At 40.4% G+C, this 16,079-nt stretch overlaps 1 protein-coding gene across 1 annotated transcript in view; it reads left to right on the forward strand.

The window, feature by feature from the left end:
- Nucleotides 1-11,367, forward strand: part of LOC143882346 (protein KINESIN LIGHT CHAIN-RELATED 2-like) — a 29,778-nt gene extending 18,411 nt beyond the window's left edge. Inside the window, exon 2 of the mRNA XM_077385898.1 lies at nt 10,821-11,367. Coding sequence (XP_077242013.1) covers nt 10,821-11,028 — 208 coding nt within the window. The 3' untranslated portion in view covers nt 11,029-11,367. The remainder of the gene's footprint in view (nt 1-10,820) is intronic.
- The last annotated feature ends 4,712 nt before the right edge of the window (nt 11,368-16,079 follow it).

The raw sequence follows: 16,079 nt of genomic DNA on the forward strand, positions 1-16,079 counted from the left end.
CCATGTCAAGTTTGACATTTTGTTTTTTTATTGAATATTCTGTTTACCTCATTTATAGAACTCGTATCCATGTCGAACTGGACACACAAATCCTTATCCACAAATCATGATTACATATACTTTCTATTTTAGCCGTGTCCCCGTTTCTAAAGTTTGCGGGTTTGCCGTGTCCGACACTCCATGTCTGTGTTGACACGCGACGCTTGTGTCTGTGTCCACAAATCATAGATAAAAACCCTTTTACAGCTCTTTAAATATAAAAGACAAGAAACATGAGCGTCATGTATCAAAACATGTTTGTGGTGAAATCATTTCCCACAAAAAATCAACAAATAGTTTCTAAGGGAACATGATTATCAAAACCTAGAATGACATCAAGAACAAGATTTCGTTTTTAATTTTATTACTTGCATTTTTAACACCAACACGAACATGATTGAGTAGAAATATTGAAGAAAATCTTGGAATGTTAGGAAAATTCAAAAAACTAAGAAGTCTAGAGTGATGGATGAAAATGAAGGGAGGTGAAGAGATGGAAGAGAAGAAAGAGAGGGAGATGAGAGAAATCATGAAGAGAAAGACTGCTTGTCCATTGACCACTCTTTCCCTTATATATTAATGAAGTGTAATATTTATAAGAATGCCACTACTATGTGAGAAAGATGGAAAAATCTAATTTTGCCCCTGTAGACACATATAAAACCTCTATTTCTCCACACTCCCACTTAAGCTGATACAAAGACATCAGTAAGGCCGCCACTGATTTCAGATAGCTTGTCTGTGGTAACCATAGTTGTGAGTTTCGTTTTCTTTCAGCCCAAATGGCCGAAACATTTCGTTTCCTCCGGAAAATCGGAATAGAACTGGGTTCTGTTCCGTTTCGTTCGGCGTTTCATCCTGTTTCAGCCAAAACATGGGATTTGGTCCCATTTTGTCCAAAACAGGCAAAACTAAATGCTTAAATAAGGGAATACTGATGCAGGTGCATCCCCTTTGAACATCAGCCCATATTTGCTCATTAGTACAGACTTTTCTTTTGTTTAGTGGTAGTTTGGTCATTTTAGTGGCTTTACATGTGATTTTATGTCATTTTGTACTAGTAGGGGTAGTTTGGTTATGTTGTGCTCTAATTGTCCTTTATGGCCATTTTAGCTTAAGTAGGGGCATAGTTTTCTTTCACATTCTAGACTAGATTTTACAAGGGTTATTCTACCACCCTTCGAGACTAGATTTCGCTTCCATGTATCTAATCTCTTCTCTACTCTCTCTAAGATTTGATCCGGGCTCATCTTCTCAGGTCTTCCCGCCCCTAAAAGCAGACCTAGATAGTGAGAGGGAAAGATGTCCCGCCTTGCATCCCATTATCATCGCAATACCCTGAATCACCTCAGAGTCTAAATGGATTCCTAATAATCTTGATTTGTGAAGGTTTGACCTCTCGCCTGTAATCAATTCGTAGTACCTTAAGATGGCTTTTAATTCGTAACCTTCATCAGATCAAGGGAGCTGAAGCTTAGAAGCAGGAACCTTCCTCATGGGTGCCTTTCCCATTACAGAACCACGATTCGACGCTCCTTAGGATGAGAACTGCTCTCATGGCGCTTCCGAAGAGATGGGAACCGCTCCCATGGCTCTCTCAACCCGCTCCTATTACACCATCAGTCCTACTATCACCAACTTCCTTGTATCAAACTCGTCCAATTCTTCAAAGGACTTCATTGGAGCAAGCCCAAAGGCATCTTCATAAGACATGAGGAAAGATGGAACAAAAATGAGGATGGTTAGAAATTAATACTTTTTCATATACTTAAAATTTGAATGATATATGTAATGATGGTTAGAAATTACTATTTTTTGATGTACTTGAATTTTGAAAACATTTTTTTTTTGAATGGTAAAGAGATTCCATTAACAAAGGCAGAGATCGGGAAGGTCCCAAAAAGTGCGATAGATAAGCCTACACATGAAACTAGTGTTTAGAAACACGGATGTGACGCAGAACACGGCTAAGAGAAATCCTTATCGACTCGGCGAGGATGGAGCCAAGAACGTGGTTGACTAGGTCATAACTCGGGAGAGTCAAAAGAATTTTTATTGACTCTGTAGGGCAAAACGCAGAATGCGGATGGGATGCAATGCAGAATACAGCCAAGGTAAAAAGGAGTTGACTTGGGAGAGTCAAAAGAATTTTTATTGACTTTGTAAGACAAAACGTGGAATGCAGATGGGATGCAATGAAGAACACGCCCAAGGTAAAAAGGAGTCGACTCAGGTGAGTTCTGAGTCGAGTCAATGAGTTTTTAAACACTGTATGAAACATAGTCAAGTATACATAAAATGAAGAGCTAGGGAGGGAGGAAGTCAAAGAGCTCGAAACTCTCTTTGGAATCACCCTCTCTAGCTAACCTGTCTGCCTCGCCATTCGCTGATCGCCTTACATGAGTAAAGGATATGGACGCCTTTCCAATTTTATCCTGAATATCATCAAATAAGGCGGTAAACCTCCAAGGTACCGCTTTTGAGTCTCTCAGCCATCTAATGATATTGAGGGAGTCCCCTTCCACCACCACCTTGTTCAGGTCAACATTTTGAAGTAGTTTAATTCTTCGGTGCACGACCCGTACTTCCGCCTCATTTGGATCTGCCACCCCGATTGGCCCTTTGAATTTTGAAAAACATATAAAGAAAATATTACATAAATGCTCCCACGATGTTCCCAATCTTAGAGTCCTCTTGATCCCCATGCTTCACCGCCCCTGCGTTCGCCCCCACACCTGCTTAGCGCTTCTAAGAGTTGAAGAGAAGGGTATTGTATGCAAATTGTAAGTGGGATACTTCCGAACTTAGTTGTAAATTTCGTTCCGGTGACCATTTCGTTTTTGGTCACCGGGACGATACATTTCGGTCATTCGGTCATTTTGTTTCGATTTCTTTCGACACTTTTCGTTCCCTACGCTGACAGAATTTTTTTTAATAGTTAAAAATATGGAAAAAATCTTAAAAAATTAGAAATTGCTAGAATAATATAAGAAACAACAAAATGAACCAAATATGTAAAAGATCCAGCATTTACTTAAAGGAAAATCACTGTTAGTCAGTTGAAATGCCTGTGTTTACTGTTGACCAGTGTGTTGATCAGTACATGAAAAGATAAAAAAATTTTGGAGACCAAATTATGAGATTTTTTTACCTGACTTTTGGGATTTAATAAAATGATAGAATTTGTGAATTTTTAACATTGGAAAAACACCCCACCGTTTGGAAGGTAAGATTTTGACCCAACCCTTTTTTTTTTCGAATTTTGTACTAGAATTGGAGAGTTGACATTTTATCCTTTTAGATTTGGGTCTTGAAACTATTTTTAATAGATCCAAATGGGGGGTATTCCATTATTTACATGTAAATCTTAAGTAAATGGACATTTACTTAAAATGACTTTACATACAAATACTAAGAAGAGAAAAGAACCAACAAGAGACAAGGAGAGTAGAACAAAAACAACTAAATGAACCAATTTCGGCCGAAATCTAGAATTTCAGGAATTTCATCCGAATTTGCGGATTCCGGAAAATTTCATCCAAAATTACCGGAATTGGACGAAATCCGGAACGAAACAATATTTTTTTTGTCATTTCGTTCCGGTTTGTGAACTAAACCGGTACGTTTCAGGTAGTTTTGTTCCCGTTTTCGAACGAAACCGGTACGTTTCAGCCATTTTGGCCGAAACGGAATGGTATTCACAACTAAGCTTCCGTCCCACCTATCTCAATTTTGAAACCTTCTATCAATCCTTTCTCTCTTCCTTTGGCTGTCAATCTGCGTAGGGTCTATGCAACAATCACAAACAAGAATGGGGACATGGGATCTCCTTACCTTAGTCCCCTGGAGGTTCTAAAGAACCCTTTAGGAGAGGCATTGACGAGGACTGAAAACCATGCTGCTGATACACATTTCATCATCCACAGTCCCCATCTGATGCCAAATCTCATTCTATTAAGCAAATAGTCTAAACACTCCCATTCAACGGGGTCATCTGATTCCAAATCCCATTTTGTTAATCAAATAGTCCAAGCACTCCCATTCAACATGGTCATAAGCTTTCTCCATGTCAAGTTTGCATACTATTCTCCCATTTTCGGATTTTGAGTAGAAATCCACCACCTCATTTGCAATCAAAGAGCAGTCTAGACTTTGTCTTTCATGGATAAATGCAGCTATTAGGGATAATCTTGGGCATGGCTTTCTTTAGACGTTCCGCTAAGACTTCTGCAAGAACTTTATCCAAGCAATCAACTAGACTGGGCCGGAAATCAGCAATATTAACGGGCTTCTTTTACCTTTGGGATCAAGGCTATGAATGTTGCTTCTGCAACCCAATCTAGCTCCAAACTTTCGTAGAACTATTTGAAGAACCTCAATGTCTTCCCTAACAACCTCCCAGCACCTCTGGAAAAAATCTAGGGAGAAACCGTTTGGGCTCGACGCTCCATCCTTTCCCAAAGAAAAAGTCCACTCTCTCTATCTCCTCCTATGAGAAAGGCCTCTCCAAATTCTTTATATCTTCCTCCTCGAGACTACTAAATTCAATCCTCTCAGGGACTGGGCTAGCGATTCTTTCTAACGAGTAAAGGTCAGCAAAGAAATCCACAATTTCTTTCATAATTGTCTTCTTATTATCCGACATATCTCCATTTACCTTCAAGACTCCAATCCTATTTCCTCGGCTTCTTTCACTGGCTGTACCATGAAAATAAGCGGTATTTTTGTCGCCCTCTTTCAGCCATCTAACCCAAGACTCTTTCCTCCCTTAGATTTCTTCCTGCAAAAGAAAACGGTTATATTCTTTTAATCTTCCCACAGCTTCCACTTCTTCCACACTGGCTGGGCCTCTTTCTTCACCCTCTGCAATCTCCTTGTTTCTAGATGTCGGCCAATTTTTCCTTTCTGCCCCCGTCCTTCGATTGTCTAGATACCATTCCTTTAGCTTCATCTTGATGTATCAAAGTTTCCTCCCTATCGCTGCATCCGTTGGCCCCATCTGCCCCGATTTCATTCCACCACACACCCAGTCTCTCCTCCATCTTGGGTGACTCTAGCCAAGCTATCTGAAATCTGAAAGGAGTAGGGCCCCAGTATTCCAGCCCTAGGATCCAAGATAAGGGGGCAATGATATGAGATTGAGTGAACTAGAGCTTATTGACATACTTCTGGAAAGCTGGGGAGCCAAAGAGGACCATGGTTACCAGAAACTTCCTAGTTAGATGGGAAGCTTGCATCCCGAAAACTCGCTTCGGAAGCTATTCTTCTCACTTCCCAAATATAGGGGAAACGCGTTTCCCAAATGCGTCCTATTTAGATTATTAATTCTTTTTAAAAGAATATTTTCTCCTTTTGATAATGCTTGTTAAAGTATAAAAGATAAATAACGCCTTTCTCCAACAGCTTAAGCTTTTGGAGAAGTTGGTAAGTTAACATGGTATCAGATCCTAAGGTCTCAAGTTCAAACCTCCCGGATAGCAAAAATCCACTAGCGATGGTCGGCCCAAAGTGGGACCACATGTGCCACGTGTTTGCCAAGTGGGCCACATGTGCGGGGGAGTGTTAAAGTATAAATGATAATTAACGCGAATCTCCAACAGCTTAAGCTCTTGGGGAAGTTGGTGAGTTAACATGGTATCGGAGCCAAAGGTCTCGAGTTCAAACCTCCCGGATAGGAAAAATCAACATGCGATGGTCGGCCCTAACTGGGACCACATGTGCCACGTGTTTGCCAAGTGGGCCACACTTGCGGGGGAGTGTTAAAGTATAAAAGATAAATAACGCCTTTTTCCAACAGCTTAAACTTTTGGAGAAGTTGGTAAGTTAGCAATGCTAAAAGAGCGTATTTAAAAAAGAGTGCATTTAAAAGTTGGAAACAATCTTAAGTTTCAAATAAAAATTATGTGGGTATCCAGGATGAGGTGCCGTGTTGTATGTTATTTGCAGATGACATAGTATTAATAGACGAAACCAAAGCACGAGTAAATGCTAAGTTAGAGTTATGGAGAACTACTTTGGAATCCAAAGATTTTAGACTGAGTAGGACTAAGACATAGTATATGGAGTGCAACTTTAGTAATGTAAGGATGCGGGACGAGGATGTAGTAAATATGATTGGACAGGAGGTACCTAAGAGGGATATTTTTTGCTATCTTAGTTCAATTCTACGTAAGGAAGGAGAGATTGAAGTGGAATGTAGCCATAGAATAAGAGCAGGTTGGTTGAAGTGGAAGCTTGCCTCACGAGTTTTGTGTGACCGTAAAATCCCTACCAAGTTGAAGGGAAAGTTTTATAAGACAGCTGTGAGGCCAGCCATGCTGTACGGCTCAGAATGTTGGGCCACCAAGAAGCAGCATGTGCATAAGATGAGTGTAGTGGAGATGCGAATGCTTAGATGGATGTGTGACCACACAAGGTTAGATAGAATTAAAAATGAAGACATTCGTAAAAAGGTGGGAGTGGCACCAATTGAGGAGAAGATGAGAGAGCACCGCTTAAGATGGTTTGGACATATCCAACATAGGCCTTTGGATGCTCCAGTGGGAAGAGGCGACTCGTGCCAAATTGCTTTAGTAAAAAGAGGTAGGGGTAGACCGAAAACAACTTGGGTAGAAATAGTGAGGAAAGACTTGATAGCTAGGACCGTAACAGAGAACATGACCTTGGATAGGATAGAATGGAAGAAAATGATCCATGTAGACGAACCCAACTAGAGATAGGATTAGAGCTGGGTAGATTCCTTTCACCTTCTTCATGAAATTTTTCTAAAGGATTCATTTTGCTGACCCCAACTAGTTTGGGACAAAGGCTCTGTTGAGTTGAGTGCATCTTTTCCAAACACCTAAACATTAAATATACATGAATAAACAATTGAACCCATCGTCAAAGAGGTGAGAGGACCTGATGAGGATATCCAAGGAAAAAGCAGACGCCTTAGTGACATATTAACATCTCCTGAGCCTCAAGAGCCGGAAAAGTTCAGTAATTTTCTAAGAATAGGGGATGTCCTCGGAATTGCTTATGATGAAAATTTGGATAAAACTAAAGACATGTATCATGCCATACAAGAAAGGGATGCCAAGGAAAGGGAGGAAAGAATAGAAGAGGATGGTCTTGACCATAAGGACAGATAGTAAGGGGTCGTAAGTAAAAAATTGGCTCCATTTTGACATAAGCTTCTTGGTTAAGGCAGATTATGAATCATCTATGAGCCCAATCATTGGCCAAGAGGGGGAAAATAGTTATCCTTGTTTAAGGACAGAAGGAATTCTTGGTAGGGTGAGATATTATGGCTTTTTTAGAGTCTTTTTAGGGACATATGTGATTCGGAAGTGGAATTCTTCTATTAGTACTAAAATCTGCGGGTTCCAAACGCAGATAGATGGCTAATTTTAGTCTGAAGAGGAAGAATGGAGTGGAATTTTAGGGATAGCATTTCTTGTAACACTTTTGTCTATCAGCAGTATGTCTGCATTTATCTCTTCAGCAGTGGTTACTCGCCTTAAGTTATAGCCTGACATGAGCTGTTCCTTTGCTTACGCGTCTCTGTAGATTTGCTCTACTTTTACAAGCATGTAAGACTGGAGGTAGTGTTGGAAAAGTATATTCCAGGTTTTTTTAGGCTCGGCTGAAGGGTCATCAGGTTTGCCTGAGTGGTAGCCAACCTACTTTTAGTATCGAAAAGTATGGGGATAGCTAAAAGAAAACAGGATGAAGTCTGAGCAGGATTGTCTTTGCTTCAACGTATTTATACGGTGTTGGTTTAAACTGTTTTGGGTGTGGGTATGCCCGTTCCAATCTTCCTTAATATTTTGTATTGTAGAATGGGACTCCTGGTCCCGTCTAACTTCTATATTAATGGATTCTATGTCGCTTCTCAAAATAAAAAATAAAAAATTGTAAATTCCTAAAACTTGCGATTCTAAATAATCGCAAAGTCTTCTTGTCAACTTGTAATCCTTACCTATATTAATCATTCCTCCCTAACCTACTATAGTCTAGTCTATGTACTTCATGTTCACTTCCAATTAGTCTTATTACATGCTTCATGTTGACTTTCAATGACACTTCCCAGTTCCCACATATTTTCTCTTTAGTTTCTTTAGAGCTTTTCGCTTTTCTCTCCCCGCATTTTCTCTTTTCTAAATCCCTCGCTTCCCGCATCGCTTCTCGTATTCGCTTCCCACTCTGGCAACTATGGAAAGGACATATAAGGGAGTGGTCGATCCTACTCCGACTCGCTTTCCTAGCTCAAGTGAATTGAGCCCCCAACAGAGGCAAATCAAGCAGCTCATGTCGGGTAATAGAATCTGCAAAAGCTACCATGTTCTGGCTGGATCTGTTGCACCTTGCACTCACCTCTATCGATTGAACTCATAGAAGTCTCCCCCCAGTGCACCGGGGGTTGAATGATCTCTCACTTACTTCCTCCGACTCCTATAATCGGTGTCTTTCCTCCCTTATGAAGCTAATCCCTCATCTGATGCCCCAAACCAACCACTATCCACAAGTTTATGAATCAAATCCTGCCCCGGTGGGTAAGCCCTTACAATCGATAGAAGGGGGCTACTATGTGGAATCGACTTCAATTGCCGATGACGACGCCCCCCCCCCCCCCCCCCCCCCCACACACACACACACACACACACACAGGGAGAGAGAGAGAGAGAGCACCCAATTGCACACAGGGAAACAAAATCCCAGTGACTTCGAACTCCCGAACCTTTGATGTCTGCCCTATTCAACGCTGCTATCTTCTTTTCTTGGATGCATATGATTCTTGATTTATGTTTTCTAACCATCTCTTTGACATGGACCTTTTTTTTCCAGGGAGCCCAGCCCGTTACATTCCAAGATAGAATCTTCATGGGGAATGGCAATGGCGAGTACTTTTCCCCCTATGACTACTACTTCCTCCTCCTTTCCATTTCAAACAACTCTGTCCTGATCCATCATAATTATCCTCTGATTGTAGCCGGGCCAATTCTCTTAGCATCTTCTTAGCTGCCTCCAAACTGGACCCATCCAACTTTTCTCTCATTTGAAACTCCCGGACTTCTGCCTGATTAAATAGGCCCCTCAAACTCTCCTCTAAGCCTGCGAATGCAATGCCCAAAATCTTAATTGTTGACAATCCGTGTTTCACGAATATTTCAATCAAATCCTTTTCTGGGCCTTGCCATGCTAGCGGAAACACCTTGTCTTCTGTGCACAACACTATAGCCAACCTGTCATTTTCCAATCCCTTCCCCATATTTCCATTGCTTGCAGATTCCAACCTATCATTCTCCATGCCATTCCCCATACTATCATTACTTTCTAGTTCCTCTCCCCCAACATTGTTCTTCCCCGCTGTTTCCGACTCATTCTCAGGTGCTGCAAGAGAATTTTCATTCAAAAGGGATTTGGATCTGGAAGATTACTATCTGGGGTTTTATTAACCTCAATCTACATGCTCGTGCCTTGACTTGTACCCTGTAGATCACCACAGAAAGAAGTTGATTGTAGATTTTAGAATGAAGAAGTGTGGGAAACAAAATTAGTACTTGTGATGCTCAAGAGAAAGAAGTTAAGATTAGCCAGTAGATTTCTCATGTGTACAGAAGTGTATCCATTGTCAAGACACGTTTCTATACATAGTATGGTGGCAAGTACTTTCCTTTCATGATGTTTCAAAATGTGTTGGGTCTATTCAAACAGAGTTGAAAGCCTTTTTGATGAGTTCCAGTCATTTTTACATTAAAGTGCGCAGTTTAAAGTATTGACCCTTCCCATTCGAGATTGAGTTTAAGTGAGCGATTTTTATATAGAACTTTTGGGGCTCAACAGTTCCAGATCCTGATAGGAATCGGAAGTAGCTAGTTTCAATTGCGATGTGAAGAAGAGAGTATCTACTAAGTGGAATCCACCTCTGTTAAAAATTTTATGTAGTTGAATTTTGTCAGAGTTCCAGTGGCAAGTCAATAAAAATGATACCATTAAAGTGCTCTCCAGTCCAATTGGTGTTAAATATTTGAACAATTCAAAGGGAAGACAGCTTCTTATTGACCTTCAATCTTTCGAAAAGAGCATTTCGGTCCTTTGAAGAAGGTTAATTCAATGCTATTGCTTGGGCATAAAGACAGATAGGAGTAGGTTTTTTTTTATTTTTAAAGAACACAGTGAGAAGGTTCTTCGAGGCTGGCAGGCATTAGAGTCAATAAGTAGGATATTAACAAACTTTTATGTTTCTTATTCCATATATGTGATGGTGGATAGTTTGGCAAGCGAATGACTATCCGGGCATGAGTTTGTATCTGGGCAAGCTCATCGCCTTATGTAACTTTTTTTTATTCTTTTTAAATTTCTCTGTTATATATAAAAGAAGACGTATTGAGTTTATTTTTTCATTATCTTGGAAATTTTATGCACCAGTATTTTGTTTCTCCAACTGTTCCTTTGGTTCTCTTATCTTAGATTACCTTCATGTTCTTCCATATCCCTAAGCGAAGGACATAGAGGTATTTTCTTTATATTTCCAGAATGCATGTAACTCAATGCACTCTTTGAATTGATTTAAAGAATTAATCTTTCTCCCCTTCCATATTTCATCACCCACAAAACACCATGGGTTCTATCAATAATAGAGGACATCAGGACACTCAACCTAATAATATCATGTGAGCTATCTAAGTGACTCAATGTGGAAGTACTAATAAGTTCTCTATGCGGCTCTATAATTGTTCAATCTTTTTCATTATGAGGGAGTAATGTGATTAATAATACTCTGTCTTGAGGTGCAGCTACGGCCTTGCAATGGAGTTCCAGCAACGAGTAATTGACGCGTGGGGAAACCATGGGCCAAATGCGATTGATGAGTTCAGAGAAGCTCACCGACTTCTTGAACAGCTAAAGAAAAAGGCACGCGGATCATTGGATGAGACTCACAGAAAGGCTTTGCCGCTGCCCCATGCTATTGATTCTGTTTCTGTTTCCACCAAAGGCATCTAACTTGATGCTGAGGTCAGTTATGAAGTACATTGATGTTTGGGAATTCGTGTTGAGATTTTACTATAAAATCTGGTTGGGTTTGGGTTGATTCCAATTCTTTTTTTAGCAAAAGCAAAATCTGACCCAACCCAAGTTGTACCACTATGCTTACTCTTGAATCACATGTTTCTTGATAGATTTTCAACCTCATCAGCATCTAAAACAGAGCTCATGGTCCCCAATGCTAGAATTTCATGATTCATGGTCAGGTCCATCGCATGTATATTATCTTTTATTTTTCTCGCTAATCCCAATTGTTTAACTCATTTTTATTGCAAATCAAATGTTTATATTTCTGCATTTGGACTGAAACTAATTTTGGACTGATGTGCTGTTTCTCTTCATGAAGCCTCTAATATTTGTACCTTTATTAACTGGTGAGCAGTAAATTCGAAATCATTATATCAATTGTGGGGTTTTACGAAGTTTTTACTCTTCAGAAGGATTGTGCGCCCTGTGCCCGATCATGTGGAGTTCGATAGGTTGGGACTGGAGGATAGTTTAGCATTGGAGAAACCATTCTTGGAGGAGGTTGAGAGAGCTGTTTGCTTGGGAGAGATCGAGCTCCCGGCCTTGATGGCTTTTGTTTAGCTTTTTTTTCAAAGTTGCTAGCATTATGTCAAGGAGGATATTTTGAAGTTCTTCAGGGAGTTTCTTGAAGGGGTGTACTTAGATAGAGGTACTGGTGCGACTTTTATTGCCCTAATCCCTAAAGTGAATGGTGCTACTAAGGTGTCAGACTTCCGCCATATTAGCCTTGTGGGTTGCTTATACAAAATTTTGACAAAGGTTTTGGCAAAACGTCTTAAGCCGGTCCTCATCATTATTTTTGATAGTTAGTGTGCCTTTGTCAGTCAAAGGCAAATTTTGGATTGCTCTCTGATAGTTAATGAGGCAGTGGATTTTCTGTCTAAAGCCATCACTGGGGGTATTGTGTGCAAGCTAGATATGGAAAAAGCTTATGATAGGGTGGAGTGGGCATGCCTAGATTATCTCCTTGAGAGGATGGGTTTCAGTTATCGGTGGAGAGGATGGAAAAGAAGTTGTGTATCATCGGCTTGGTTTTCTATTCTCATCAATAGCTCCCTAGGAGTTTTTTCAAATGTTCGCGAGGTTGTGTCAAGGAGATGCACTCTCCCGTTTTTATGTCATTGCTATCGAGACCTTGACCTGTGTTTTTGTAAAAGGAAGAAATGCTGGCTTATTTGAATGTTTCAAAATTGGTCATAACAGGGTGGAGGTATCCTGTCTCCAATTTGCAGATGATACTCTTCTTTTTGTTGCTTCCCAGATCCTTATGTTTTGAATTTGAAGGTTTCTCTTAGATGCTATGATTTGATTATTGGCTGAAGGTCTAATTTCCATAAATCCTGGATGTTTGCTCCGAATTATTGGCCGAAGGTCTAATTTCCATAATTTCCACTTGTGTTTCTTTCCCCAAATTGTTTGAGGTCGCCTCTACTAAGGATTCTCTTGTGAAAGACTACTTTGTGCGCTATGAGGGTCGTGTGAACTGGCGGCTGGGCTTTAGAAGAAATTTATTTGATAGGGAACTGGAATCGGTGTCTAGATTTCTAGAAGTGGGTGCTATATTAAATTGTCTGGGGTGGACAAAAGGGTATGGATCTGGGAATCTTGTGGAGTGTTTTTCTGTCAAATCATTCTACTTCCACCTTGTGCTCTGTTTTTTTTCCTTCCATTGCAGCTAAAATTTGGAGTATCAAAGCCCCGCTTAGAGTTTGTACCTTTGGTTGGGCCGCGTGTCGTGGGCAGATTCAAACGATTAACTTCCTTTGAAAATAAGGATGTGGCTTGCAGACCATTGCTCGCTTTGTCTTGAAGCTGGGGAATCGATTGATCATTTATTTATTCATTGTAGAGTGGCCATTGAAGTATGGAGCCGTATTCTTTCCAGGTTTGGTATTCATTGGGTTTTCTCGTCTACCCGTTATGATCTTCTTTTGGAATGGGAGGTAGTCCGTTGGAAAAATAAAGGCTAGGTGCTTTGATTTATTTGCTTTCTTGCTAATTTGTGGGTCATCTGAAAAGATAGGAATGCTAGAGTTTTTGACGGAGTGGCTAAATCACCCTTTTTTTATTCATTAAAGTGATAGCACTGTCTATTGCCTGGTTGCGAAGTTTCTCCTCATTCCGTTTTGTGTCGGCCTTTGATTTGTCGGAGGGTTGGCAAGAGGGTTGTGCCAGCGTGGAAAGGCATCCTCACATCGTTCAAGATTAGGAGCCCCCCCCGGGTTGCTCAAGCTCAACTTTGATGGCTCATCTTTGTTTTGCAGGTATAGGTGGTCTTTGACTCTTCTGGCATTGCTCTTTAGGCTTTCTCTAGTCCTCTTGGGATCGCTGATGCTAGCGAGGCAGAAGCTAGGGCTGTTTATGAGGTATCAAATTTCTTGATCGGGCTTGTTTGGAAAAGGTGATAGTGGAGGGTGACTCAAATTATGTGATCGGATGGCTTTGTGGCTTGGCTGCCCCCCATGGAGATTTGCTTCCTTTTTTGACGAGATGTTTGATCTCGTGTTTGGGTCGTGTATTGTCTTGAAGCAATCCTCAGATCTGCCAATAGTGTGGCGGATAGGCTTGCCAGAGATGGTGTGGGGAAGTTGGGTTTGGAGTTGTTAACTTCGTTCCCCCTTGACCGTGATTCGTTTCTTCTTTCTTATTTTTCTTTGTATTTATCTATCTTTTTCTGTACTTTGGGTGGACCACCTCGGTCTTCCTTTTTAATATTTTATTATATATTTAAATATTTTATTATATATTTATAACAATTATAAAAAACAATTGGAGAACAATCAAATAACAATAACATCACCAAAATGGCAAAATCTAATATTACTTCATATTTCATAAGTTCCAAGTACATGATCGCATCCTTCATTAGAGACAACGTTCGTCGCCTCATCTCCAATATCTTCCTCTACATCATCTGTAAAAACAATGGCCTCCAACTCCGGCTCATCCAATTAAAGAGACCAATAACTTCAAGCACCCCAACATCCTCAAAAGAATCAAATGAATCTTCACCTATGTCCCACATCTTTGTCTCTCCCTATTTATATTGCGGAGATCGTCTTGATAGAAGACAAAGATTGATATGAACAAAAACCAAGTCTTGTGCTCATTGTGAAGTTATCTTGTTCCTCTTCAGGGAATGCACAAATGAGTAAGTGCTCCAATTATTCTCGGCACAGGACGAAGACGAAGGCTGCATAAGAAGCTTCAAAGCTAGTTTTGAAGCATAGGAGCACATGTACCATGGACAACCCACTAATCATGAGGCTCTAAAGTAGTTCGGTCATTGATGGAATCAATGCCATTGAATAATTCAGACTTCATAGGAAAGTGAGCAAACTCCACATCAGCCTTCGTGCGACCGCTGAATTGGGAATGTACCTTTTGAGGCACTTTACCCTCTCTGTATGAATTTCCATATCCCTATGTGGAGGAACTCGATTTGAACCTGCAGTAAGCCATTCTTCTCTATAATACCTTTAAGAATTGAAAAAAAATAATTTAGTTTCAAGTTAAAAAGTAAAAAATAAACATAGCTACTAATCCAAATAAATTTTAAAGTTACCTAACTTTGGATTCAATTAATGTGCCAAGTAATGAAGTGGAGTGTTGCTTGTATTCCAACGATCAAAAAGAATTTCATGTACCACTTCATAATAAAAGCCAGGCGACTCTTCTTTCGTTTTTCTTTCTTGCCCATATATTGCCGTCTTCACTTTCTCAATCATTGTGTCCCACATATTATAAACCAAATGAAGACAAGGCTTATCCGTGTCACATTCTCTAAGCATGTCATACATTCTCTAGATGGTTGCGGCAATGGCACTTTCTTGGGAGCATTTTACCTCATAATCTCTTTAGTTTTTCCCCCCAACCTTTGCGCTGTAACTAGATCACTTATTTTCACTTTAGGACATGCTCCGATTCCTTGTCTGGCTATCTTTAACAAGTGAGCCCTAACTCTTGTGTTTGAGCTACTAAAACTCTTCTGACAATAATTGCATTGCCACTTAATATTCCCTCCACCTTTAGGATCTCTATCAAATCTAGACACATGCTTCCATAAAAGCTTTGAGACATCTTCATCACTAGAAGGTTTATGTGCGGCATTGACCCTAGCACTTGATGAAGACATTCTTAAATCTATTAAAAAACAAAAACAATTTTAGTACGCAAAGTAGTATACTCAACAAAACAAGGCAACAATTAAAACCTAAATAAGTTTTGGTTTGACTCTTTTAGGCTCTCAATCAATTGTCACAATCTCAAACAAACAAGGCCTAAATGTAACATTGTGAGCCCCAAACAGATTTTTGGACTCAATCTCAAACTAGGCCTAAATCAATTGAAAAATCTAAAATAAACAGGGTCTAAATTAAAATAAAATATACAGGGCCTAAATGAAGAGAGAGAGAGACTGAGAGAGAGAGAGAGATAAAGAGAGTGATAGAGAGAGAAAAAGATAGAGAGAGATAGAGAGAGACAGAGATACACACGCCTTTATCTTTACAAAAAAAGTGTGTCGGGGTGCGCACCCCAGCACACCCGACACGTTTTAAACCATTTAAAAAAAAAACAAAAAACAGGGTTGGGTTTAGAAAATATGAGAGGGGGGTTTAAAAACAACTAAAGAGACCTACTATTCTTTCCCCCCCCAAATCTCCCTCCTCTCTCTTGACCTCTCTCCCCAACCCATTCTCCCAAAACCCTACCCCTGCTCTTTTCCCTCCGGTGAGCTCCCTTGCCCTCCGGCTGGCCCCCGACAACCCCACAATGTCTCCCTAACCCCCGGCTTCTCACGATAACACCCCTCTCTCTGTCTCTCTCTGGGACTCTCGCCTCCTCTCTCTCTCCCGGGGACTCGCCGTCTCTCAGCTCTCTATGTTTGTCTCTCTATCCTCTCTCTCCGTCTCTCTATTCGCACTGTCTCTGTCTCTCTATCTCTCTCTGTCTCTCTCTATCTCTCTCTCTGTCTCTCTCTC

Source organism: Tasmannia lanceolata, unplaced genomic scaffold (genome assembly GCF_043159265.1).
Source record: "Tasmannia lanceolata isolate RefF3 unplaced genomic scaffold, GAP_Taslan_0.1 ptg000007l, whole genome shotgun sequence".
In the NCBI taxonomy this organism is placed as follows: Eukaryota; Viridiplantae; Streptophyta; class Magnoliopsida; order Canellales; family Winteraceae; genus Tasmannia; species Tasmannia lanceolata.